This window comes from Zingiber officinale, chromosome 2B (assembly GCF_018446385.1).
Source record: "Zingiber officinale cultivar Zhangliang chromosome 2B, Zo_v1.1, whole genome shotgun sequence".
Classification (NCBI taxonomy): domain Eukaryota; kingdom Viridiplantae; phylum Streptophyta; class Magnoliopsida; order Zingiberales; family Zingiberaceae; genus Zingiber; species Zingiber officinale.
In genome coordinates this window covers 17,600,043-17,627,153 of record NC_055989.1, presented here as the reverse complement: position 1 = coordinate 17,627,153, position 27,111 = coordinate 17,600,043, and the positions used below count along the sequence as shown (strand labels likewise).

The window sequence follows — 27,111 nt, the reverse complement described above, 5'->3', positions numbered from 1 at the left end:
TGAGATAACTAAGGTACATACAAATATATGCACCATAATTAATAAGTATTTACTTAACTACATGCTCAAGTGGAGTGTTAAAGCTGAAAAATCTATATTATTCATTTGGATTTTTGGATTTCTAATTAAGATTACAATTCTTGCACATCTTTCTTATTTAAATACTTAGCAATTTGCGGCTCCTTTGCATTTTTTTTCTACCTCCAAGTTCACAATTTTCAAGTTCTAGTTAAGAGATTCTCTGACGTGTTGAAAATTCAGTTTAGGTTTCACTCTTCATGTTTTGTTTATCATTCTTTTTGTTTAACATTTTGTCATTGTACATTTTGTTGTACTTTTTCCAGTGTGTTGAAAACTCAATTTAGGTTTCAGGTGCATGTTTTACTTATCATTCTTTCTGTTTAACATTTTGTTATTGTACATCTTGTTGTACTTTCTTCTAGTGAAAAGGTTACTTTTATTTAGCACCTTTCTTATACAAGATGGTTTTGTTTACATTTGTAAATTTCCCCTGCTACTTAGAAAGTAATAATATATATACTTTGCAAAATGGTATCTACTTGTATTTGTTGTCATTTGGATCTGGATATTTTCTAACAAATTGTTATTAGGTGGGGTATCTCCTACTACATGGAAGAATACACGGATGTTGTGACACTATAACATTCCATTACCAAATTCAAACATCAACTTTATAATTAATTCTATGATAGACTATTAGGGAATGTTAGAGCAGATAATAGAATACTGGCATTCGTCCAGTGCAGGATTTTATATATATAAATTTATTGCTAGCATATATATGGTGCATAGCACTCTAACACCTCAAATTTGAATAATAATATTTTCCCTTGCCACAGTCTTAAGAACCTCTGGACTTATAAGAACGATATCAATTAAACTTATGGGAAAATGCAATGCTAGATATGCCAGCATAAAATTTCAGGCTATGAAACTACTCCTGTTATTTTCTGTCTTACAAAATTTGAGTGAATATCAAGGTATTAATTGAGGGAAAAAATTAGAAATTCAACCTGCATAATCATTTGTAGAAGATGCATACAAGTCATTGTGCTTGAAAGCCATCCACTATTAGCAGATATATCTATCATTGCTTGGATGATACGTATACTCTGGTCAAGAACAGATTTTAAGTCTGTAACATAGTCAGTGATTGGTAATTCAATGCGAGAGAAATGTGCCTGCATGCAGCAAGATAAAACAAGCACAAGCTAGTAATTAGATCATAGAATGCATATACAAGATTAAATCACTTCATTCCAATCTAAATAATTCCACTAACCTGGAAGAGTAAATTTGCTTTGACATGTGGATCATCCAAGCGCCGTTCATCCACCATGTATGGAACCTTTTCAGATAGTGCTTTATTGTGATTTTCCTAGAATTGTAGTAACAGTAGAAAGGTCAAATACTCAGATCCTTAGAAGATGAAGATGAATGAAGTGTTGCTGTGATTACATGGATATGACCTAATCATGACACCAAAAATCAACAGACGTGTAAATTACCTAAGCAGAAGACCAGTAGCAAAGTTGTATCATACTTGTGTATACAACTCAATACTAAGGCTACAAAGAATTAACAAATACATACTGAGCTTACATGGAAATAGACAGAAAAATCATTCTCTAGATGCTAGTAAGCTTCTATCTCTACATACTCACATACTCATTTCCCCCTCTCCGTGGTCCCTCTTCGCCAGATCCATCTCAGCCCGTCAACTGCTATCACACCCACCATGTGTCTTTCTCAAAGGTAGTCTACTCTCTCTCTCTCTCTCTCTCTCTCTCTCTCTCTCTCGCTCGCTCGCTCTCTCTCTCTCTCATCTTTCCTCCCCTCCAATATTGGTGCTAAAGCGTGTTGATGTCGATAAACGGGTGGAACTATAAATTTCACTTGTGCCGATTGGCATAGCTCGACACTTCAATCTTTGGCTCAAGCTATTAGGAAAAGGATCAATCTATATACCTTTATGCTTAATAATTCAATGTGTAATCATTTTATTTAAAATGATTGAAATAATTTACCAAATGAGAGAGGCGAGTAATCAACTAAACTAGCTAATAGATTGTTGCACCTATTTGCTTCACCCCGTAGTGTTGCCATTCTAAGAAATTGTAATTTATCTTAAGAATTCATACAAAGAGAAATGAGAAAGTGCCACGTTGATGAATACCCCAACGGAGTCACTCCCACAAAAATCTTTTTGTAGCTTTGTACCTATGTTAAGAGCGTCTGCATCTTTTTAACAGTGGCCATGAAGGAGCATGGAGTTGCAGAGTGTGAACACATTGCACATGACAATTTCAACATCCACACGAGGAAATTAAATGGAAACCCAAATGGAAGTGTTAAAATCAATAGAAAAGACGAAGATCACAATACATTAAGTTCACACTAACTTAGTGGAATTTTGTAGGAAAATATAAAACTACAACATTTATCAAAAACAATCAAAAGGATAGAGTTGTTGAGGACACTATCTTCACTATCCAAGGTTAATTAGAAATGGCTTGATATTTTCCCATCAAAAGAAATCAATTATTGGATATTCTAACAAAAAGGAATGGGCGGTGCATATTAGGGCAATGTTGGGCCATGTTGGATGGTTAAATTTTAGGCAAGGTGCAACCAAGAAACTTTTTGTTGACAAAAAATATTGTTTGCTTAAAAGAAAATTTCACATTCAACATGGACGTTCCAAAATTACCTAAGAATTGTTCATCTTAATGTGAATAGTTCATCTTAATCCTGTCACAATTTTCTATTGACCACATGTGGTTTAAGGTTTAAAATATTGAATCGTGCTAGAGTTTGAGTCTAGTCGGAACAATACAATTTTGGTATCGTATCATATTTTTTATACTAATTTAATTGAATTACTAATACTAACATGATTAACTTTGCTTAATATTAGTCGCAACTTTTGACTAACTTTTTAATATATTAGATTGCTAATACATAATGCTTGTGTACATTTGTTGATTAATTAGATAATGAAATCACCTCTATTTTTAGAGTGAAATTTTTTAAAAAATGTAACTTTAGACACTTGTAAACTATAAACTTCTTTCGTTTGATTTGCACAAATAATTTTGCAGATAGAACATTGGAATGAGCAAAAAGAAAATGAGACCCCTATTTTGACTTTGAAATTTGAAATCTTGGAGAAATTTTACATTTGAAGGTGTGAGAAACTTCTATTTTTTGTTAGAAATGAATGTATATTATTATAGGTTTATATAGCTGTATTTGAAATTTCTTGGTAAGTATTTAATAAAAACTTTGATCATTCAATATCCCTTTGTTCCTTGTATTTTATTTGAAAAAACATAAAAAACCTCTTGGATATACTAAAGTAATTCAAAATTATGTAATCTAGTTCAATCGTATTTAATTGGGATAGAGTTATTTTTTGGAGGTTAAGAATTATATTTGATTCCTAAGCTTCTTGCATACTCTCAATGCTTGATTTCTTCTCTTCTCTGCCCCAATCTCTCTCACTCTTCTACAACGTCCTCCTCTTGTTGCTATCTGTCATCATTGCAGCACCCATTGCCAATTCTCTCCCGCTAAAGTAATCTTCTTCCCTTCAATGCCTTCTCCCTCTCCTTCACTTCGTTAGTCCCTCTTCTCCCCCACTTTCTCCACTGTGTTTCCATGGTGACTTCTCTTCCTCAGCCTCTCTTCTCTCTCTCTCTCTCTCCCTCTTTCTTTCCACTGTTAACTACCGCTCCAGTGTTGGAGTTGCTACTGAAGTGTCTCGTTTACCAACCTATAGCGACACAAATAGCTTGGCAATTGAATCCATGGCATGGTTCTTAATCATACTCAAATGAAAGAGATTGCAAGTGCATACAGGCTTCCCATGAAGCAATGCAAATAGTACCCTTCACCCAAAGAAGATAATCTCAGTGTAAAAAAAACCGAACCATTATCTTTTTAGTAAACAGTGATATATTTCTAATAATATTCTCAAAGATTATTAACTTCAAATTGATTGTTTTTTTATTATTCTTGGAGTATCTTATTTTATATTTTTGGAACTAAATTAATTGTCAGCTTTAAGCCTTGCCAAAACTTAAACCAAGCCACAATAGATTTGCTTTCACAACCATTGATCTTAACTATTTTTTCCACTAGCATACTATGCAAGAATGAAGAATCATTGTAAGCATCTTAGCATCCAACAAGTAAACCCCAAAGAAAAAAAGGTGATAAATGCTTGAAGCTACGGATGAGTGCCCTTTGTCTAGCACACCAATGCACAAATTGGAAATTAAGAGTGGTTCAAAGCACCAATAGTTCAAGACTGATGTGTCAGATTATTTCACATTTTATGTATCTATTCAACAAAAGAAACTAGCAGGGGAAAAGTATAACAAAAATTTCTAGACAAGATCTACTAAAACAGAGTGATGAAGATGCAGGGCAGACCTCATTATGACGTACAGGAAGCTCATCAAATTCAGATGCTGCAGAAAGAATACCCAGAAATGTCTACAATTTTTTTTGTCAGAAGCAGGTAAATCTTAAAATTTCTCCAATTACAAGGAAAATGTAAAGAAGATCATGTAATAGTTTCCTTACTTCAAGTGAAGTATCAGGGCCTATGTTTGCTCCAAACATAGAAACTGTTCTGTAGCTTAGATAATATTGAGATGCAATGGAACCCAACATCAAAGGCTCCACCGAATTTTCATTTATCTTGATGCAACCACTATCCTCAAGAACTTCAAATGTATTTAATACTAAGCTGTGGGATAAAGTTATAAACAAGTTGAATGCCAAAAAAATGGAAAATAAGATTGTGACATTTAGCTATTGATGGATACCTTGAGAGAAAAGAATTCAAAGTATTGGCATCAGTATCTTCCAATCCATAGTAAGAAGGATTCAAAACCTGTCATGGAAGTTTAGGTTTTTAATGAGTTGGAAATACAAAACAAGCATAATTTAAGTAATTTCAGTTAATCTTGATTTTTTAATCACAAAAGTTCATCATAAATGAGCCCTAAACACATTCGTAGTTTCTGAGTCGAGTAGTGTTATCTTGACCTCTCCAATTTACAATTTGCTATTCTTCTATGAAGAAATGTCATTATTAATGTGTTCAAAAGTGTAATTCTGGAATTTTTTACCGTCCACTTCACACTATATTTATTTATTCCATTGCTAAAGTACTCAATTCAAGTTATAATAAAATAATATATAATGCTAACTTAATAGGGAAACTTATGTTTAGGGATACTATGACTAGCAGATTAGAATATTAAATTTTTAAACAAAAAAATGATTAATTAAATTAGTTGATCACTTATCTGAAAATATGAAATATAAGGAAACGGCTAGGTCTAATCTAGAGCTATATTCTTGCACTGAGCTCTATCTAAGGAGAAGCTTAAGCGAGGGTGTCACATTTAGAGAGAGAAACTCTCCCTTCTCTCTAGGGAGAAGTCGATGGCAAACCATTCTGGAGATCTGGATGGTACAAGTGCTCATATCCTTTGGGTTCTAATCAAGAGGGTGGGTTTGTGATTAGCTTCCTTGTACCACATTTTCTCTGAGTGAGATCTTCTCACGTGGGGAAGGAGGTATCCCTTGGAAGTTAAGGTATCTCAGAATTGGTTCTTTGAAATTTTGTAAACATGTAGGAAGAAAGCTCCTCCTGTCGCTAGAATTGGTTCATCTGGGCGGGGTTCTTGTGGGTGGTGAACCATGGATAATCATCCTCTCAGACGCCAGTGACAACTCCTCCTGCCAGTGCTGGACTGAGGAAGAAAGCTGACGTGGGCAGGTGATGTGGAAGATGAGGCTGACGTGCCTTGTGTAACCCAATCAGTGGCTACATTGGATCCTTGTGGCTGGATTTCGCACAAGGAAAATCCTCGTTAGCAGATTTATTTGGAAGGCTAGCAGTTTCTCTCCTTTTATTTCTGGACTTGGGATCTTGGTTATCTTTGGAAACAATCAATTCTATCCATAAAGGCTTTCATATCCAATTTTGATTTTCCTTCACTTAAACGGCAAGTTTCAGAATTATTGGATATTCCATCCGGACTTGGAAAGGAGCAGAATTTGTCACAACATTCCAAAGTTGCCAACCTACCAAATCTGATGCGACGCAAGGGGCAGTAAGCAACAGGGAGCCATGCTGTGGTGGCTCCTCCATCGAGGACAGTAACCGTACCTCTTCCTCTTCCTCAACCTATTGCACAAGCTGATGGCGAATCAGGTCAGGTTGATGATAGGCCACAATTACAAGAGAAAGTGGCACCGGCGGTGTCACAAACCGGAGTGACATCAACTGAATCACCGGAAGAAGATGGGCATCCAGTCGTATCACAGGCTCAGGGGATGGATGGGAGACCTAAGGGGTCAAGAAGATGGGCTGATCTTTTCTCCTCAAATAGGTTATTTGCCCAAGATAATGCCCTCCAGTACATGTTTTCTGAAAATAAGGAACGAGTGACATTGGAGGATGAAGATGTTGACACAATCAAGACGACGATGGGAGATTGTTTGGTAGGGAGGTTTGTTGCTTGTTTCCCTGGTTGGCCCGCAATCAAAGCCATGGCAAAGTGTTGGAATGTCAAATATGACAAAAATGTCCACAAAACTATGTGGCTGATCTTCAAATTTCAATCTGCAGAGGTCATGCGTGGGGGACCTTATGTTGCATTCGGTTGTCCTTTGTACCTGAAACCACTTCCAACAAGGTTCTTCTTCCGCTCCAGAGATTACCTGTGTGGGTACAAATATTAAATTTACCACTAGAATGTTGGACCATTCGTGCCCTAAGCAAGTTGGCTTCAATGATTGACTGACCATTATTCACTGATCAAATGACGTGTCAACGTAATTGAATTAATTATATGAGGGTGCTAGTAGAGGTTGACATCACGAAGGAACCACCGGATACAATCCCTACAATCCTCCTTGGAGGCATGGAGGTAGATCTTCCCCTTTTCTTTGAATCCAAATTCAAACTTTGTTTAAACTGCCATCACATGGGACATTACCAAAATCAGTGCGGAGTTGGGACTGAAATCCAATCAGCATCACATGTTAATTCAACATTCAGGGACTGTGATAACAAGCTAGCAACATCCACACTGGACGGAAAGGTTTGAGTAGGCAAGCACTGGTACAAGGACCTAATGATTTTGCTAAACAATCTGGGTTCCACTAGGAAAGGAGCTTGCTGTCCATCATCAGCAACTAAATACATTGGTAGGCAAGGAGAGTATTGTACAGAGAGATGATGACTCGATGTGCCCTAAGATGATTGAGAATGCAAAGGTGTTAATCACTGCAGAAAATCCAATGAACACTCATCATCCAGTTCCGGCAGTACCAAAGCCGGTGAGTCAAGTTAATGAACAACCGGCTTTGCAGATAGGTGTGGGAGTTGCTTCTCATTAGGTTGTTCAGAAGGGTAAGGACCTTTGCAAAGGGACATCGGGAAATGGGAGTCCAATATCGGAGGAGAGGCTATAGAAGACAAAACCAGATTCCTATGGTGCAACAAAATAGGCTGCTAGAAAATGTTACTGCCTGTTCCGGAGGGAACTTAGAAAACATATCTTCCAGTTACTCACACAAAGTAAAGGCCCTAGCGACAGGGTTGAAGTAAGGGAGGACGAGAGACCGAGGGCCATGGCTGGCTCATCGCGTCAGGTAGTACAAATAGAGGGTTGCAGCATACACATACCTCTGGACGGCACAAGCCGTTCAGACCGCATGAAGATCGGTTCTTGGAACATGTGAGGCCTTAATAAAGGCCTCAAGCAAAAGGGGGTGAAGTCCCTCTTTCGCAGTGCAAAGTTATGTATATTGGGTGTGTTGGAGACAAAAATATTGGATGAGGGATATCAAAAGTTGAAGTTACGCCGGTTCCAACATCTACAAGTGAAACAACAAGACAACCAAGGGAGTAGGAGCCGTATACTACTAATTTGGGATGACCAGAGGGTTGATTTGGAGGAGATGGAGTGGCATGAGCAATTCGTTCACTGTGAGGTTCGTTGCAGAACGTCTCTTAAGTTCATTGTGATCATGTTTATCTATGGTCAGATTACCATGGTGGGGAGGAAGGTGTTGTGGGAAAGGCTTCAGCACATTTCTGCAGATATGGGAATGCCATGGTTGGTCCTTGGGGATTTTAATTCTTACTTAATGGCTAAGGACAAGTGCGGAGGGTTACCAGTCACTCAACATTGCATTGCGAATTTTCATAATTTTGTGAGCCTTGCTGGATTGGAGGATTTATCATATCCAGGCTGCAGATACACATGGACAAATGGTAATATATGTAGCAAACTGGATCGAGCGCTTATTAATAGAGAATGGTTAGAGGCTGAGTTACAGAGCTTCATGGAATTCCCACCTCCTGGATGTTTATCAAATCATTGGTCTCTATCTTGGGTGAAGGAGTCTGAATTCAGAAGTCATTCAAATTCTTTAACATGTGGACCCAACATGACTCGTTCTCGCAACTAGTAGAAATGAAATGGGTGGAATACAAGTAACAATTGGAACGCAGTAACAAACAATATGAGCTCATGGGTATAACTCTAAATTCTTCAAACACTCTTGGGACATTGTGGGGGCCGGACTTCACTGTTGTGGTTATGGAGTTTTTCACTAGCGAGGGATTACTACGGAGATGGAATCACACTTTGATTGCGCTTGTCCCGAAATCAGCCCATGCTAGCATGGTGACCGATTATAGACCAATCTCCTGTTGTATGGTATTCTACAAGGTCATCTCCAAGATATTGGCTTCGAGATTATCTGAGGTAGTATGGAGGGATACTTCATTAATCTCAAGCAGCTTTTGTTCAGGGACGTCTCATTACAAAGAATATCCACCAAGAGCTTTTCCGGAGATACAAAGCACATCTTCCCAAGATGCATTATGAAGGTTGGCCATCAAAAGGCCTTTAACTCAGGGAGTTTCTATGTGAGGCGGTTATCGATTTACAATTTCTTACAAAGTTCACATCCTAAATAATGGAGTGTGTAACCACTATATCATTCTCTCTGGCCATTAATGGGGTCTTTTGGATTCTTCAGAGGAGCAAGAAGGCTACGACACGGGGATCCTCTCTCTCCTTACTCGATAGATACACCAGTGCACGGTCAGTTCAGATGTTAGACTCCATCCTCGATGTGGTCATCTTAGATTAGTGCACTTGGCATACCTGGATGACTTATTATTATTCATTCAGGGGATGAGGCATCAGTGGGAGCATTATCTTCTTATTTGCAGATGTTTGGAGTGTCTACAAGACTTCAAGTTAATCACCGAAAGTCGAACATCTATCTAGCTAGAGTGGATGACTCGACGCGCATGCAGCTCCTTTCTCTTACGAACTTCTAGGAGGGGACTATGCCCTTTCGATATTTGGGGATATTGCTTGCTATTGAGGGTCTACAAATATTGGATTATAGCTCACTCCTTGACTCTCTAGTACGTTGAATTAACTATTAGCCGAAGAAGACACTCTCTTATGCGTGAAAGAAAACTCATCACCTCGATGTTACAAGGAGTGGAGTGCTTTTGACTCTCTATACCTCCTATCCCCCTTGGTATTATTGACTGCATTTATAACATTTGTAGGTATTTTACGTGGGCGTCCAAACACCCCAGAGTGTCTTGGGAGGATACATGCTGGCTCAAGGAAGGAGGATTGGGATTCTGCGACTTGAAAGCTTAGAACCTTGCCTTACTGGCTAAGGTACGTACTTTGGCGGATACAGGAAAAGGAGGATGCTCTTTGGATCAAGTGGATGCATCGTACATATTTGAGGTGAGCGGACGTATGGGCTTGGGAGATGGTGCACTCGGATTCCCCGCTGATCAAGTAGTAGTTGTAGATCCGTGACCTCATCCTTACGGCTATTGGGTCGCCAGCAAGTGCTATGCAGAGGTTGACAGATTGGTTTCAACTGTTGAAGCCCTACATCCAACCTAACCATGCAATTACGCAAAGGCGACTTCCCACTAGAGAGACTGACTGGACTGCCTGGAGGATCGGTGTTGTGCCTTTTGTAAGCAAAAGACAGAGTCACAGGAGCACTTGTTCTTTGGGTGCCCTCCTATAGCGGTCTTATGGCGGAGGATCAAAGAGTGGTTACATATGAGGCAGAAGATGTCTACCTACCAGCAATGCTACAAGTCTTTGGACGAGTCTTCAAAGGAGGTCGTCTCTTGATTAAATCAAGACACCTTGCGATGTTAGCTTTGATACACTTTGTATGGAGATCTAGGAACAGTTGCATCTTTTGATGAGGGACAGTTGGAGAGATAAATTTTTTAGAAATGTACAAATCCATGTTTACTAGACTTTGGGAGTGTTTTCTGATCTGATACTGATTTCAGGCTTGATCTTGCTTTGATATATATATTTTACTTATCCAAAAAAGGAGAAGCCTAAACAAAACAACTGATGGTGATGATTATGAATATTTTTTAAGATTAACTGTAGACTGGGCATGGAGTGAACTAGCCCAAGACCAATTGAATAAATTAACCTAATGGTGCTATATTTAACTGCCGACAGTAACAAGATATAAATACAATGTGACATGGCTAGTGGTTAGCTTTGATGAAGCACCCCATGATGAATTTGTGTGCATGAGCAGATTAGATTCTGATGGTCACTTCCTTTCAACTAAATATCAAGATGTAAGATTACTGAAAGGGAGCATAAGTGACACACTAAGCAATACAATGGGATATATGGGGCTCAAGCTCCCAGCTGAGCACATTGAGTTGTGGGGCAAACAACCTAGCTAGGTTATGGGGACAATCTGAACACAAAAGTGATTTTCAATTAGAGCTTCATATGGGTTACCCCTGCCCCCAACTGATTTCACAACCCCAACCCATTTGTTAAGGCCTAAGCTTCATAGTATGTACTACTAAGTTCTAGGATAACATAGGATATTATCTAGTCTTAACATTTGATCTAGGATGGTCTTAACATTTGATCTAGGATGGGTAATTTCTTATTAGTTTATCATTTCCTTTCAAAATAATAGTTTGTGTGTGTTTAGTTGGCTCATACGCTAGATTAAAGCCATAAATATAGATATTTTCATAACATAATCAAACGGATTAATCTGATTGATTTTCAATTCAAAACTTCCACCTTTTGGCCAAATTAGAACTCAAGTAGGTGAAGTCATTGCTTAAAGATCTACTTCTCAACTTAAAGTGCATTACGGTGGCTCTAATACCATGTTAGGAGTTAACCCAGCTAGTCCCCTCTACCTATACTTATGATTCATCTTTTATAACTTTTTCACCCTATACTATATGGTATTTGTAATCAGATCAAAAACAATCAGCATTTGATGAAATGTAAAAAGAAAACTGAAAAAAAAAAGGGGAAAAAAAGAGACAGTTAGAAACACCAAGATCCATACCCTAACAAACACTTTACCGAAGTTCAATTAACTAACTTTTTCAAAATTGATTGTTACCTGTAACTGAGTCCCAGCAATTAATGTTTTCAAAGTAGCTTGATTTTTATATGGATCAATTGAGTTGAATGGACAGCGGTTAAGGCCAATTCAATTTAATCTAAAAATCATAAATCAATTGATATTTTGTTCCTTATATATAGGATATTAATGAAGTCAAGGAACAATGTTTAAAATCTCGACCCCATTCAGAGTTTTGGCCAAAGACCAGAACCATATTGTTTATTGTTTCAAAACATTGTAGTTCCGTGAGGAAGAAGGAGCTCACGGACTTAGGCAAGGGTTGTAGATGACGTTTAACAACGAAAGACGCTTGGGATCAGTAAAGAATCACGTCCAAACGGTGGAAGATACTTAGGCTTGGGGAAGGGCCATAGATACATGACAGAAGACAATACAGGGTTAAGGAACAATGAATGATATTCGACCTTGTGGAATGGTCGCGAACGACAATCGAAGAAGATGCTTGTGATGATGGCAGAATAACATAAGGAGTTCTATCTCAAGTATTGAGGTATTAGAGCTTCTTGCATGTCAGTTGGTAAGCGAAATGAAAATTTTGGCTTTTCTCAACTAACACGGCTAGAGATTTGAAACACCATCATTAACTTTACTAAATTCATGCAACTTTTGACTTGGCATCATCTAACTGAAAAACAAGTGCAAGAAGAAAAAAAGTCCAGTTCCCAACTTGGATATACAAATTCATATCAGATCCAAGCCACCCTGAGTAAAAATCAGAAAAGAGAAAATTCATATTTGAACAGATGATCACAGACAAGGCTAGACTACAACATACTGAAATAATTTAGAAATGAAGAGTTACCATATGTCAGCACAGGTCATCATGGCATCTTACTATTAAAACACAAGCAATAGATGAGAAGGCACAATCGACTGGTAAAAATTGATAATTCTAGTGTAAATTAAAAACACTTCTCCCAAATTCATGTTCAAGATACAAATTTGTGAAATGCATGCAAAATAAAAAGACCAATATGGTAGAAAGTAATAAAGCAAGAAGAAATGGAAAAATAGTAGACATAGCTTAAGCAGTCTAGTTGACAGCTTAGCTATTTAATGAGAGGAGTCAAATTACATAGAAGATTCATTGCTGATTACTAGTGATAACAACATGCATTCTATCGGTATTTTTGCGTGCTCATGTGTGTGTTCCAACGAGAATATAAGCAAAGGTTCTATATGTTAAAGAAAAAACAAGTACAATGATACAAACAAAGAATGCAAGCAATTGTTTTCAGAGCTTCTAGCAACAGAAAGTTATACCAGTCTACGAAATAGAAAAGTCCATGTGAGATAATGAACTGCATCCTCTTTATGGCTGATTGTACCCGAAACAACCTCTGCGTTAATATGGTCATGCAAATGTTCCCGCAGATTACTTTCAACAGGGAATGGTTCATAAAGAAACTGCCGCAATCAAACAAAATGTCATATCCAAACTTTTAACAATGTTCATCAGATTTGAAAAGTAACAAAATTAACCTTCTTATAGAAGCTTTTCTTTGGTTCATGGACAAGGATTACAGCCTTTCCATGCTGATCATATTGTGGACGACCAGCACGGCCCATCATTTGTAATATATCAGTTATAGGGAAATCAACATATCTCTTGGCTTTTCCATCATAGTATTCAGTCCCCTGTTACCAACACAAATGTAATGAGCAAAGGCTGTGTGTATACAGTTTCTCAAACAAAAAATAACCTAACCTTTATGATAACCAGATGAGCAGGCAAATTAACACCCCATGCTAATGTGCTTGTACATACAAGAATCTGTGAATGTATAAACATAAGTTTTTGAGGATTTAGCTAGAACAGTGTAATGGAGATAAGAATCAAAATTATTGAAGACAATACTACCTGAATCTTGTTATTAGAAAAGAGTTCTTCAACCAATGATCTGTCTCGATCATTCAGGCCAGCATGATGCAATCCAATTCCAAACTGTAATGTATGTCTCAAGTTGTTGTCAGTAATTTGCGAGAGAATCATTTCAAGTGATTCTTCTGGCATGTTAAGAAATTTCCTTGGACTTTCATCTGATGCAGCAAGCTAGGATTGAAAATTATAGCAAGTGAATGACAGGTAAAAACATGAAACACTACCTGAGTGGAAATAAATATGTCCTACCTGAATGAGATCAAGTGCAGTAAGTCTTGTCTGGCGACGAGAAGAGACAAAAATAAGAACTGGTTTTGTAGGTGAATGGGTGCATATTGCAGCATATGCTGGTTTGTTCATGCTGTTCATCCTCGGACAGTAAAACTTCCCAGGGTATCCCTGTTTGAAGAGTCATTCTAAAATTATTAATCAACAAATTGGATTTAAACATAAAACTCCCATACCAGAGCACATTAATGCTGTTCATTTCAGTTCAAACAAGGGGTCAGTTTTGAGCAAAGTCTAAAATCTCAAGCTCTTCTGGTCAAGATGGGTAAAAACTTTTCATTCAACCCACAGACCGACACACAAGATTGACAATATGTCGAGGCGGCGAGCAGTCACAAGCACAGCTTCCTTCATTAACACACTTTTCTTTGTGGCTTCCTCCTCCACATTGAGGAACCTTCTCCGCATTGTGCGTCCTCCAGCTTGACAGAAGTCGCAATGCAAACTCTTTGCCGACAACATCTAAGCTGAACCCTTCTCCTCCACGTTGAAACAAACCCTAGCAGTCTAGTTTCCTCCTCCAGCATCAACTAGCTTCCACCACTCTAGATCCTCTTCCTCTTCCTCTTAACACCGCCATTTCTTCCTCCTCTTCTTCCTCTTCCTCTAAAACTGGCACCCTCTTCTCCTTTGCCACACCTCTGAGTCTCTGACACAAACACTTGCTCCTACTCTTTTTCTTCCTCCAACACTAGCACCTCTTTCTCCTCCAGCATACCTCCAATATTGATAGTGACAGGTGGCACCATCTCGAGTTGGCCAGAGACCAAAACTCTAGTTCATTAGAGATGAGACTTTGCATGTTAAAAAAATGAACATCAGTTGGAAAAGATAAGTGCATTCAATTATACCTTCATAACCTAGCAATATGAATGATAAAACTCAAGAAAAATAAACTTCACACAATTATGAGGTAAAGAGATAACTAACTAAGAAATAATGAAGTAATCTGAGAGCATGGAATCAAATTGATGACCCATGTAAGAGGCAAAGTAAAAAAGCTACTGAAGCAATTAGGAGGTCTTGCCTGTATGTGGACTTCAAGAGGTACAGGTCGAACACTAGGTTTGAAATTGAATAGACCATTCTCTTCAACACCCAGCCAGCTAGCTAAATCACTGCAAAAAAGAAAAAGAAAAGGAACTCATCAGAGAAAATTTTAAGACCAAAAAGTTGAGGAGAAAGGAAGTATTATCCTACATTTAGCTGACAAACATGGGATAAAAAGAAATCCGCTAAGAAAAATAGGTCATTCTTGATATTTCAGGTTCATGTAAGGAAAGTCACCAAAATCAGAAAGAGATGTGAAATGCATGCTAACTTCCAACCTACAATAGAAAGATTAAAGATTATAAAGGTCCATAATAAAACTTTCTATTTTACTCTCCTTTCTGGTTCAATAAAAGGCATATAACATAGTCGTCTAGGACAAGAAGTTCAAGACAATGGATTCAAGAAGCAACGACATCAAAGTCATAGCAATGCTACAAATGCAGCTGTGCATAGAGAGAAATTCCACAAGAGTCACCACCTCTCCAAGAGTTACGTTGCATGTTTTCCATCTCATCCTCCTGTTATTGTTCAACAATTCAACAATAGACAACAGAGTTCCCATGCAAGCCATAATGACAAAACCACCCCTCAATTTGTGTTTTCTCCATTGGAACACTCAATCACCTCACACACTAACCAACTCGCACTCCAATAGGACACATGTTGACAACCCCCACTCAAGTGATGAACTTGTCGAAGAGCTAAGTACCTGCATTCTTTCACAAGCATTGTCGAGTGACGACTAGTCAATGATTGATGATTTCTTCCCAAACCATTAATCTATTGACTGATTCATGGAAAAAGACCTAGTATTCTATAGTGATTGATTCATAGATAGATAAAAAAGAACGTTCAATGAACTTGTGTCTGATCTGAACTAGTAACAAAAAGAAACAAAACATCAACAGATCTAGCAGTTGTAGAACAATTGTAGAAAATAAAAAAATATATCATTCTGCATGTTCAGAACATATGAAGAAATTGGTAAGGGATGAGATAGAGAATGTACTTGAAAAGGAAACTTATCATTAAACTTTTAGCATGATGGGGCACTTCTCTAAAAGGATAATATTATAAAATAAGATACTAAGATATTTGCTACTTCCTTTCATTCATTTCAAAGGCTCATCAACAAAAGAATAGCTAATATTTGAATTTTCGTTAGATGGATGCCTGCATTAAGAGGGATGAATTAAAATATTTTGTTAACATTTATTTGTAAGAGGACTGTTACATGCTATATATAGGACTCAACTCATAATTCTTAAATCTAAAACATTCAATTTAAGACTAAACCCAATATTCATAACGAATGACTTATAATAACTCCAACACTCTCTTCAAACTTGTTACACAAACTAAAAAATATCTCACATGGAAATCAAATTGGCTAAGATATGAGAAAGCAGATAGGTGCCAATTCCTTAAAGAGAGAATGAGGGAATAATCTGGGTCTCTAATGAACTTCTCCTTGCAATGGCATTACCAACACGCAACAGATTGATCAAAAGATAGAGAATGCACAAATGAGGATTTTGGAAACAGCAAAGAGAATAAGTCAAAGCCCTAGCCTAGGAGACAATCTCCGGAGTTGGCTACTCCTTGCAGAAGCATAGACAACACGAGTCAAACATTCAAAAGGAGAGAATAAAAAACTCAACAACAAATCGGGTCAATGATTGAAGGTTGTTCATTAAGTAGATAATGGAAGACGATGAAGAAAGTCAGGAGGAAAGAAATCTGGCAAAATATACTAAAGGAAGGCATGAAAGATGCAAATCTATTAGAAGATAGATTCAAGGCAGAGAGCCAGAACTTGTGCTGCAAGAACTTTGTGGCTGCTGAAACTATATAGACTCTACTGAAATAGCCAAAGGCAAACTGTGTTGAAAGAAGTAGATTTCACAAAAAATAAAATGGCTACTAGAGTGGGTGCAAGAATTATTACCACTTGGATGCCATACTTCATGACACATTGATGTATGTGTTTCATACGTGATTTTTAGTATTATTTTACATACATTCTGTGTCATCTCAAGCATATTTTGCATACTCACATCTTTTTACTATTTTTATACTTCTTGTTCGAAAACTGCTCTTTGCATGATTTTGTTGATAGGACACAAATTCGAAGCAAATACGAAGTTAAAAAGCCTTGATACAAGAGCTCACAGTAAGGAACACCCTCTAGCCCTGTTCCATGACATGGGTGTGTTCCTCCAAATGAAATTAGACACAAACGGAGTAAAAACGGAATCCACAGCCTCCGACACAACCTCCCCGTGCCCCAGGCATGTCTGTGTATGAAAATCCCGATTCTGACACGGTTATGTCATTCTGTCCTGAGGCAGCCCAAGTAGCAAACCAAACTTCAAACAGGCATAACTTTTAGCTTGAGTCGTGCCACGAGGCCTACGACCTATCAAATTGAAGATAATTTCAAGATCTACAAGTTTTGCTCAAGGTCGAACCTATAAAAACCTAGTCTAAGGGCCGAAAACCTCGATTTGGCAGCGCCCCGATGATTTAGGCAAGGTCTAACAGATTTGGAAGTCTTGGGGAAGCTATAGAAGAACCAATGAAATTCTTGTTAGGGAAATTGGGATTTGAAGCTCCACCCCCTTCTCTTGGAGGAGGGTTTTATTCGAAGAGCCGTCGAAGCGATCCGTCCACTAATTGGAGCTTGGAGTTCCTTCCGAAGATCGACAATCATCTCACTAAGCTTTCTCTTCTTCTCTTTCCCTGTTTAGAGTTGTTAGAAGCTTTCATTCATATCTTCCGATTGTAACTCCATCTCTATGGAGTAGTTCTCCAAATTCTATGATACGGGAGTAGCCCGATGAAATTGTTGACATTTGAGTATTTGTTTAGCTCTCTCTATTGCATGACATGTTTATTCCATGATCCGGCTTTATTGCACATACACGATTATAACACTAATCTACACCTTCGTATCTTACAAGATGCAGGGAAGTACCGAAAGGTGAACCCAAATCTCCAACCCATAAATGACCACGTGGGGAGTCGACTATGAAAGTAAGTCGAAACACAAACAGGAAGCCATTGGCTATCACAGAGCTTAATGGGTTTGCCCCAATTCGGCATTACGAAGTACAAGAGGAAAACTAGGGGATCGTGGGGCATCATAACAGAAGTCTCCCCAAGAAAATGGTCATACTAGCAATGTCGCCTTGAAAGTAGGCTTCATGTTTAGGTAAGCACGCCGATATAATTCCAACTGTGTATATCAGTATCTCGAAATAGACCATCTGCATGAGAAGAAACATAGAGATAGGAAAGTAAACAATACTAAGGATGTCAATCATTGTGGTAAAACCGAAATCCTAGGATCATTCCCCCAATTTCGGCTTTCACCCTCGACTTCTTGCATGTTGTGCTCTAGACTCTCTCTCTCTCTCTCTCACTCTCTCTCTCTCTCTTCGACTCACGCAACATTCTCTAGATAACATGTTCCACTAATCCGATCAATACTCGATTTTACGGTCCTCGTGGGATTGATGTTTTTTATTACTTGACGACTACCGTGCACTTTCGGTTGTAACACATCAAGTTTTTAGCATCGTTCAAGATTGATATTGATTGGATAGTAGTTTGGTTAATCTAAATTTCTTTATTTCTTTCTTACAATTTCTCTCTTTCTGTCTTTTACTACTTTTCTACATGTCTGACCTTTCTATTTCAGGTGGATAAGTTCCCTTATAAGCAAGATAGACGCTCAAACTCAATGGTTCAACCAATTTAATGTTGTGAATTTTGCTGACTGTTATTATGAGCTTTGTGGTGCAGCAAGGCATGTAGTCGATAATTGTCTACTACTAATTGGCCCTGCATATGGAGTACATGGGGAAAAATAGGGTGTCCTCTCCGACTACAAAACAACTTTATTTTGAGATTTGCAAAGCAATAAACATACAATCGATAATTACAGTAGGTTTCAACTTTTTGCCACATAAAATTACAGGAGGTTACACAATTTGGAAACATTACTAGAGAACCTCATCACGTAACAAACCGAGCAAAGCAAGGAAATCAAACAAGTAGGTGCTAGGTTGGATGAAGTAGCCTCATCATATGCTAGAGTTTCAATAATACTTTCAACTTGGGAGGTGCCTAGAATGAGCAAGGATAATGTGGACGACACTAGAAATAAAGAGATGGAAGCCACTTAGATGTCACATGAAAAGGAGCTCGAGGGATATGAAATTGAGAACAAAGGAGTGGACTACTTAATTCAATTACATCCAAATCTAAAGAATTCAAAAGAGTCTTTCCTATCCACAGCTGAGACATTGATCGATGTTATACTCCCTTAGGTGATTGGTGAAGGTAAAATTTCATTTGATCTATCTAAGATTTCTAACCAACCTTTTCTCGAGTATTTTTTGTGGTAGGAAAGATTTTTCACAGAGATGAACATATTTAATGAAAAGTCAATAACCCTTGGCAAGAGAGTTCAGAAGTATTTTACTCCGACACAAGCGAGGTTTAAAAGACACTCCATTGATGAACCCAATAAGAGAAGAGGGGAAGTGCGACCACCTCAAACCATGCTCTCCCAATTGAGATTGACCGGGGTCAAGCTTATGGCCATAAACAAGCACTTCTTGGAAGGTATACCAAGTTACTTTCTTTGTTTTCATTTAAGTTTTTCTTTTATTTAATAGTCTTAGCTTTTATTTTAACTCATTTCAAGGTTAGGAGCACCCATGAGCTATCCGTGGCAACCGCCACGGGTGTGGGAGAAAGATCGGCAAAGAACGAGGCAGGTCATGCCTTTGACCCGATCCAAACACGAGCAGGTCATGCTACCAAGCACGACAGTGCCCATCCCTGGCTGAAAATTTGCAACTCCAGGGCACGACCGTGCCAGGTCATGCCATAGAGCACGGTCGTGCCTCAACTCCGTCCGGTTTTCAAGCCTTCTTTTAACCGTGTCTTCCCCCACTTCCAAGTCGTGCCCATCGTCGTTCTTCCTCAAAAACCACCTTCTCTTACTTCATGAGAGCCTCTCTTCTCTTCCACTTTTTCTTCTCCCCTTCCACCAATAATCCTAACCTTTCTTTTTGAATGTTGCGTTATTTTTTAATAGGCAAGATGGACTTCCGAAAGCAATCACTTGGGTTAGAGAGATCTATGAGCTGGTCGTGGCAATTGCCATGGGCGTGGGGAGCTTTCTAGTGATGTGCACAAGTAGGCCATGTCGACAACCAAGGTCGTGCCAGATTCTGGCCATAAAAACATCAAAAACCTCAAGCAACACAGGTTGTTCGTGCCCTCGAGCATCACCGTGTCCGCACAGACAACATCCAACATGGCTAGGAAGGCACGCCTGTGTCTCACTACAAACGAATTTTCAAACAGTCAAAACTTTTGATCTGAGATGAACTACGCGGCGTACAACCACTCAAATCAAAGATGTTTCGAAAATCTACAATTTAATACCAAATTCAATCTATAATGACCGAGTTTCAAACCCAAAAAATATTGTTTAAAAGACCATTTAGAAGTTCGGAAGAATTTTGTTTAGGATAAAGATGTTCAAATGGCGTAGGAAGAGCTCAAGCTCGCGTAACAAAGACAAGGACAAAGTACGGGACAAGGGTAACGATTCTAACCTCTTTGGCATTATTGTTTTTGGGATTGCTAATCATAAAATTCATTATGGTATACTTGCTATTGCAATTCTTGGTATTTAGGGGGTCAAGCGGTCATATTTTGACTAATCTAGGCCTTAAGGATGAATGATACATCGAGTAGAATAGAATGAATTGATGAGTATGACATATTCTACTTATCTTAGGATTACCCTTAAATTTTTGAATTATCATTATATGAAAGAAATTTGATTTGATTTTAAATTACCTTGTAGTGGAGGAATATTATCATTTGAGGATTGATCACCACCATAACCTGAGCCCTTGAGTATGATTTGATTATGACTTGAGCACGCTAGAGGTAGCTCCAGGATGGATATGGAGGATTGCCTTGCTATACATATGATTGTTAGGGATGGTAATTTTACTACTTGCTTCTTAAGGACCATCTACCCCATATCCTAAACCCCCACCTCACTCATCCACACGAGTTGCCACACCTAGACGTTCTTTGCTTTCTTTTGTTAGTTCTTCTATAGAGCATTCAGAAACGGATGGTGGAGCTGTACTATTAGAGAGTCGATGAATCGTTATCGTCATGAGGAGTGCGACCACGAGACGGAGGAGTATTGTCGGCAATTAAATGACTTATATGCTTGGCATGCATTACTTGGTAACCCCCTTTTCCACATCCTCTAGAATAATGTTTGAAATCATTGAGGGCAATGCTTTATTCTGTAGGGGTGATGTTTTGTTAGCTTAGTTTTTAGTTTAGATTTTGTTAGTTTTTAATATTGCATTACTTAATGCATAACATTAGCATGATAAACTTTATGTTCTTGTGTAATTTGCTAGTATGCATCTCTTTTTATCTATCAATAGTAGCATGACTTGAGCAGTGTTTCCGTTGTTAGAGTATTAGTGTTGGCCTAGTTATTTAGGATTTTTATTCACATCATACTTGATTTTTTATAGTTGATATATCTGAAAATAGTCATGATTCAAGTACTCTTATTTCCTAGGTGACCCCCCACTACATTTTAGTTACTGGATCATAGTACTTATTGGGAAAAATTCAAATCCCAAAAAAATGAGAAAAAGATCATCTTCAAAAAGAAAGCATTGCACATTATGCAAAAAATAAGCGAAGAAAATTCCGATTCTGGCACGACCGTGTCATTCTATCCCAAGGCAGCCCAAGCAGCAGACCAAACTTCGAATGGGCATAACATTTATCTTGGATCAAGCCACAAGATGTACGGCATCTCAAATTGAAGATAATTTCAAGATCTACAAGTTTGGTTCAGGGCTGTAAAAACCTAGTCTAAGGGCCAAAAATCTCATTTTGGCAGGGCCTGACGATTTAAGTAGGGTCTAATAGATTTAGAAGGCTTGGGGAAGCTATAAAAGAACTAATGGAACTCTTGTTAGGGCATCTGGGATTTGGGGCTCCGCCCCCTTCCCTTAGAGTAGGGTTTTCCCTACCACAGGTAACCCTAGAGCTGTCGTTCCAAGAGTCGTCTAAGCAATCCGTCAATCGATTGGAGCTTAGAGTTCCTTCCAAGACCGACAACTATCTCACTAAGCTTTCTCTTTTCCTCTTTCTCTGTTTGGAATTGTTAGATGCTTTCTTTCATGTCTTCCGGTTGTAACTCCATCTCTATGGAGTAGTTCTCCATAATCGCCCGATGTAATTGTTGACATTTGAATTAAGTATTTGTTTATCTTTCTCTATTGCATTGCATGTTTATTCCATGATCCGTCTTTATTGCACATACACAATTGTGACACTAACCTGCACCTTCGCATCTCACGGGACATAGGGAAGGACCAAAAGATGAACCCAAATCTTCGACCCATAAATGATCGAGACGTGAGGAGTCAACCATGAAAGTAGGCTAGAACTCCACGAGGGTTTGTGGCAGCCAAGAGAAGCATTGGCTATCACAAAACTTAATAGGTTTGCTCCGATTCGGTGTCACGTAGTAGAGGAGGGCAACTAGGGGATCGTGGGGCATCATAACATAAGCCTCCCTGAGAAAATGGTCATACTAGCAACGCCACCTTGAAAGTAGGCGCCACACCAATATAATCCAAAAGTCTATACCGGTATCTCAGAATAGACCACCTACATAAGAACAAAATAGATAGGAAAGTAGACAATACTTAGAATGTCAATCATCGCGGCGAAACCGAAATCCTAGAATCGTTCTCCTAATTTTAGCTTTCACCCTCGACTTCTTGCGTGTTGTGCTCTTGACTCTCTCTCTCTCTCTCTCTCTCTCTCTCTCTCTAACTTACATAGCCTGCGATTCTATAGATAACCTGTTCCACTAATTTGATCAATATTCAATTTTACAGTCTTTGCGGGATCGATGTTTTTTATTACTTGACGACGACCGAGCACTTACGGTTATAACACATCCAACATGCACACTTAACGTTGAGAACCTAATGTAGTGGACAAAGCATCATACACATGGGAATAAGATGGATACAAATCTGACCAAGAAAGATAGACGGAGAAACCCAGAGGACATATGTTAATGAAAAGATGAAGGTATTGAAGTTGCTTTGTGCGGAACATGGAAGTGGATTAGACTACATGAGAGGAACAGGACTCGTGGCTGAGAGGAATCCACAGTTTGAACAATGTGGGAAATGGAAGTAGACTGTCAAGGCCACTAGAAACTAGAAAACGCAATTTGTGGCTAAGAGGAATAAAAAAAAGACTGAGGAATTCTCCTTAATTCCTGTAGCGACATAGAAGGAATCACTACGACCCAATCTTGATGTCCGAAGAAATGTTTAACCAATGGCATTAAAAAGTAGTTCTAGGCGGTAGGTGGTTGACACTTCCCTGAACTTTCAAACTGCAATGTTATGTTATTTGAGATATTATCAGAGAGAAGAAATGTCATGAGAAATATTGCAATGCACGAATTGATGCTTGATTTTTGAATAGTTTATACTGACTGTTTAAGTTTCGAGTATAACATCCCTAACCATATAGACACTGACAAAGATCAGCATGATGGCAATTTAACCATATTACTCCTAACATATATTTCAATTAGTTTGCAGAATCTTTTGATCCTTGAGTTTGATTCTTTGGTATGCTACTTGGGATCTTGATCCTGATAGCTTTGCAAACATGGCCTTTTTCACCCATCAAGATTGAAATGTTAAAAAATGTCTCAACCAATTAAGTCAAGATAAATCCATTTTGGCTAGAGATGCTGAGGTGATTCAATCTCAATCTGCCATCAGAGGAACATGAATCATTTTGATCGTGGATCAGAAACAAAGATTTAAAAACTAGTCAGGAATAACGACATAAATGAAAGATTTTTATTCACAGTAGATATTTTTAAAATCATTCAGAAAAAAATTATAAATAAACTTGTCAAATAGATCAAATCAAGCAAGGTTAGTGGCAAGGTTTCCTTTATTTCTTGAGGTCGTGAATTCAAAGACTTGCTTAACAAATTATACATTGAAATAAGGAATTAGCAGATCATCAAACAAAAGCATCCATAAAACCTACCAGGCATTTGCTAAAGCTGTTGAAAGACCTACAAAGCGGATTGAACGTGCTGTCTGTGATGAAATGTATCGCATCCTAGAAACTATAACCTGAAAGTGATGAAAAAATAAATTGAGCACTACAAGTCAATCTTGACAGCACAATCATATAGTTATATGGTCAACAAGAGTCTCATATTAAAGCGACATAGCATGAGTAGGATTTTTGAAGTCCTATAGCAAATAAAATTACCTATAAGCACTCAACAATGATATAGGTAAGATACTCAAATCTAAACTTCTCAATGCAATGTTATTATGAACATAATGATAAGTTAGAAAACATAAAAGGTAGGATTGGAAACATGCTCAATGTTTACTTTATTACTTTGTGCTTCATATTGACAAAAGAAGAAATATAGAAAAAAAATCAGAAACATTATGAAAAGTGAAATCGTACAAGCAATGTTAACATGCAATAGCTGTTGATAAATGGAATCATGCACTGATTAATATGATACCAAAATAGAGTCAAGCAACCCTTCATCGTCACATCTTATCAGGCAGTGTGATACCTGCAATTACTAATGTGAAATGGCTATTTAAGTAATACTAGTATAGGTAGACAACAAGAAACACTCGAACAATTGGAAGAAAAAACATCAGACAATTGTGTGACTATATCAAGTTTCCATCTTATCTATATATTAACAAATCAAATAATATTCAAGTTTCAGCAGCTGTGTCTTTCTAAATCCTTTATTCGTTCGTTGTTCACTCTATGCCAACTTTTCAAAAAAAATTAAAAAATAAAAGAGCTCCTCAGAGTGAGATTGCAAAATGAAGAAGCTTCACCAAGTACATAGAGCAAAATTGGGATATAGATCACATCCTGGAATTATTACCATGGTTCTTCAAGGCAAATGGTTCATTGTCAATGAAGAATCATACTGTAGTCAGTCATCAGTGAGCAAGGAAAACTCATTCAATTCATCAAGTGATTTGTCAGAAATATTTTTGAAGCAAACCTGCTCACACCACTGAGTTACCTGAGCTCTCAGTGTCACATTTCAAATATCATTCAGGTTATGTGCAATACTCTAATAAACAATTCCCACACTTAGCAACTTGAGACCCACTATAAAGCTAAGAAAGGTGACAGTGTAGACCAAGTTTTTAGATCTCATCCCATCTTGGTTAGAAGGGAATCTTAGGCAATGATCTCCCTGAAGTTGCATCACGACAGTGTTAGCTTACTAAATCAGCGACCAGAAAACAGAAGATCCTACACTAGTTGCAACAAATGGTGGCATTTGTTCATTTTCCATCTCTTCTTTTTTGTATTTGTCATATCTTGTTCTTTCGCTTCCCCTCCTGTTTGGTGTCAACCAAAATCAACATATACTATTCAGATATTAAAATCAAGGTTTAAAATTTCGACCCGTGCCGAGGTTTCGGTCCTGAACAGAAACGATACGATTTCGGTACCATATCATGCCGTGCCGATATAGTTTCGGTATTTTTTAAATATAAAATATATTAATTAAAAATAAAATATTTAACATAAATATTTAAAAAATAAATAATATAAAAAATAATCTTTAAAAAAAGGAAAAGATATGAAAATAGATAAATAAATAAATAAATAATTTATTATAATTTTTAAATTAAAATAAATGAAATATAAAATTAATTAGATAATTTTATTAGGGTTTAATAAAGTCTCTTTAGATTATATCCATCATAGCTAGGAGTTGATTAAAATAATTGACCTAACTTTAATTAAAAATATCTTAAATCCGACACCACACGCAAGCTCACGCGACTTCGGCGCTGCTGCGGGATTGCGCGATCCCTCATCCATGGCCGCGGGGATCGCGTGACTCCTCCGGCGCTACTGCGGTGATCATGCGACCCCTCTACAACGGCCGCAGGGTCACATGACGCCTCCGTAGCGACAACAGAAGGGTTATGCAACCCCTCTACTGCTGTTGTGGGGTCGAGGGACCACTCTGCTACGGCCACGAGGTCGCGCAACAAGTCGCAGCTGTCGTGGGTCTGATGTCAAGGTCGTGTCGGTGTCAGTCGCCGAGCAGAACGAGATATTTCACCCGTTTCGACCGTCTCGGCATGACACTTTAAACCATGATTAAAATATTGGTAGAATGCTGATTTAGAACCATATTGTATTGGCAAATGGTACAATCAGGCACATTGTCAAGCTGGTTCATTGCCTGTCAACCAGTGTATTTCCCTTATATGTCAATAAACAATTTAATATTATAAGTATTGAGATAAGCTCTATAATAGATTTAAGTTATGTAGCAAATATGAAATTGTAGACCAACTTTACATAGCTGAGCCTGTTATTCTTACTATGTCATGTAAACTTGTGGCCCTATTAATCCGTTTTGGGAATAGATAGTCCGACATGGCAGACACCGATTATCTACAAATTGACTACTTCATCCACAATGAAATAAATTCAAATGGATTGAATTCTCAAAATTATCACAATTTCCAAACATCCTCTTAGTATGAGGGATGTTTTTAAACATACAGTGATGTCCTACCTTGTGAGGGAATAGGATTGACAAATATTTCTCACTTGCTATATTTGTTCTGATGGTTTCTTTTTGTAGGTCTCTGCCTGCCCATCATTGTAATCCACAACAAAAATCCACTATCATAAAATTCTGAATGTTGTAGAAAAGGTCAATTGGATGAATTCTGAGCTTGTTGGCAATCCTCCTAGAGAGAACGTCAGCATAAACACATAATATCATAGTGCTCCAAGGGGGTGCTTGTGAAAGTATATTTATGGAGACCACTTGGTTATATTATCAGTAAAAAAAAGCTAATATTCTTGAAGAAAAGAATAATCAAAAGTGTAGCTGAAAATAAGATTTGGTTATTTAGTTGAATGCATACTAATAAAAACATGTGCTTTTTAAAATACCAATTAAAAGATCAAAAGCCACCCTAGACTTCGAAGTTTTACCTGCATCTTACATTGTCGAATCGAATGTTAGTTGCATTGTTATAATACTATGTGTTGCTCATTCAAGCCATATTGTAATTGTTGATACAACTGGGCCATTTGTGATCAGACCGATCATTGGGTTTTGATATTTGGGAAAATAGTTTAAGTTAGGATATATTTGTATTTAATATGTGTATGAAGTTGAGCAAGACTTGATCGAGATACGC

At 37.8% G+C, this 27,111-nt stretch overlaps 1 protein-coding gene across 2 annotated transcripts in view; it reads right to left on the bottom strand.

Moving 5' to 3' along the window:
- LOC122045427 (DExH-box ATP-dependent RNA helicase DExH14-like) overlaps positions 1-27,111 on the bottom strand; it is a 77,640-nt gene that overhangs the window by 7,286 nt on the left and 43,243 nt on the right. For both annotated transcript variants that reach the window (XM_042605650.1, XM_042605651.1), the window contains exons 34-45: positions 23,924-24,012; positions 14,736-14,826; positions 13,670-13,819; positions 13,400-13,591; positions 13,247-13,312; positions 13,021-13,176; positions 12,802-12,945; positions 4,857-4,924; positions 4,612-4,777; positions 4,459-4,521; positions 1,304-1,399; positions 1,035-1,202 (exon numbers count right to left, since the gene is read on the bottom strand). In XM_042605650.1, the coding sequence (XP_042461584.1) occupies positions 1,035-1,202; positions 1,304-1,399; positions 4,459-4,521; positions 4,612-4,777; positions 4,857-4,924; positions 12,802-12,945; positions 13,021-13,176; positions 13,247-13,312; positions 13,400-13,591; positions 13,670-13,819; positions 14,736-14,826; positions 23,924-24,012 (1,449 nt within the window). The remainder of the gene's footprint in view (positions 1-1,034; positions 1,203-1,303; positions 1,400-4,458; positions 4,522-4,611; positions 4,778-4,856; positions 4,925-12,801; positions 12,946-13,020; positions 13,177-13,246; positions 13,313-13,399; positions 13,592-13,669; positions 13,820-14,735; positions 14,827-23,923; positions 24,013-27,111) is intronic.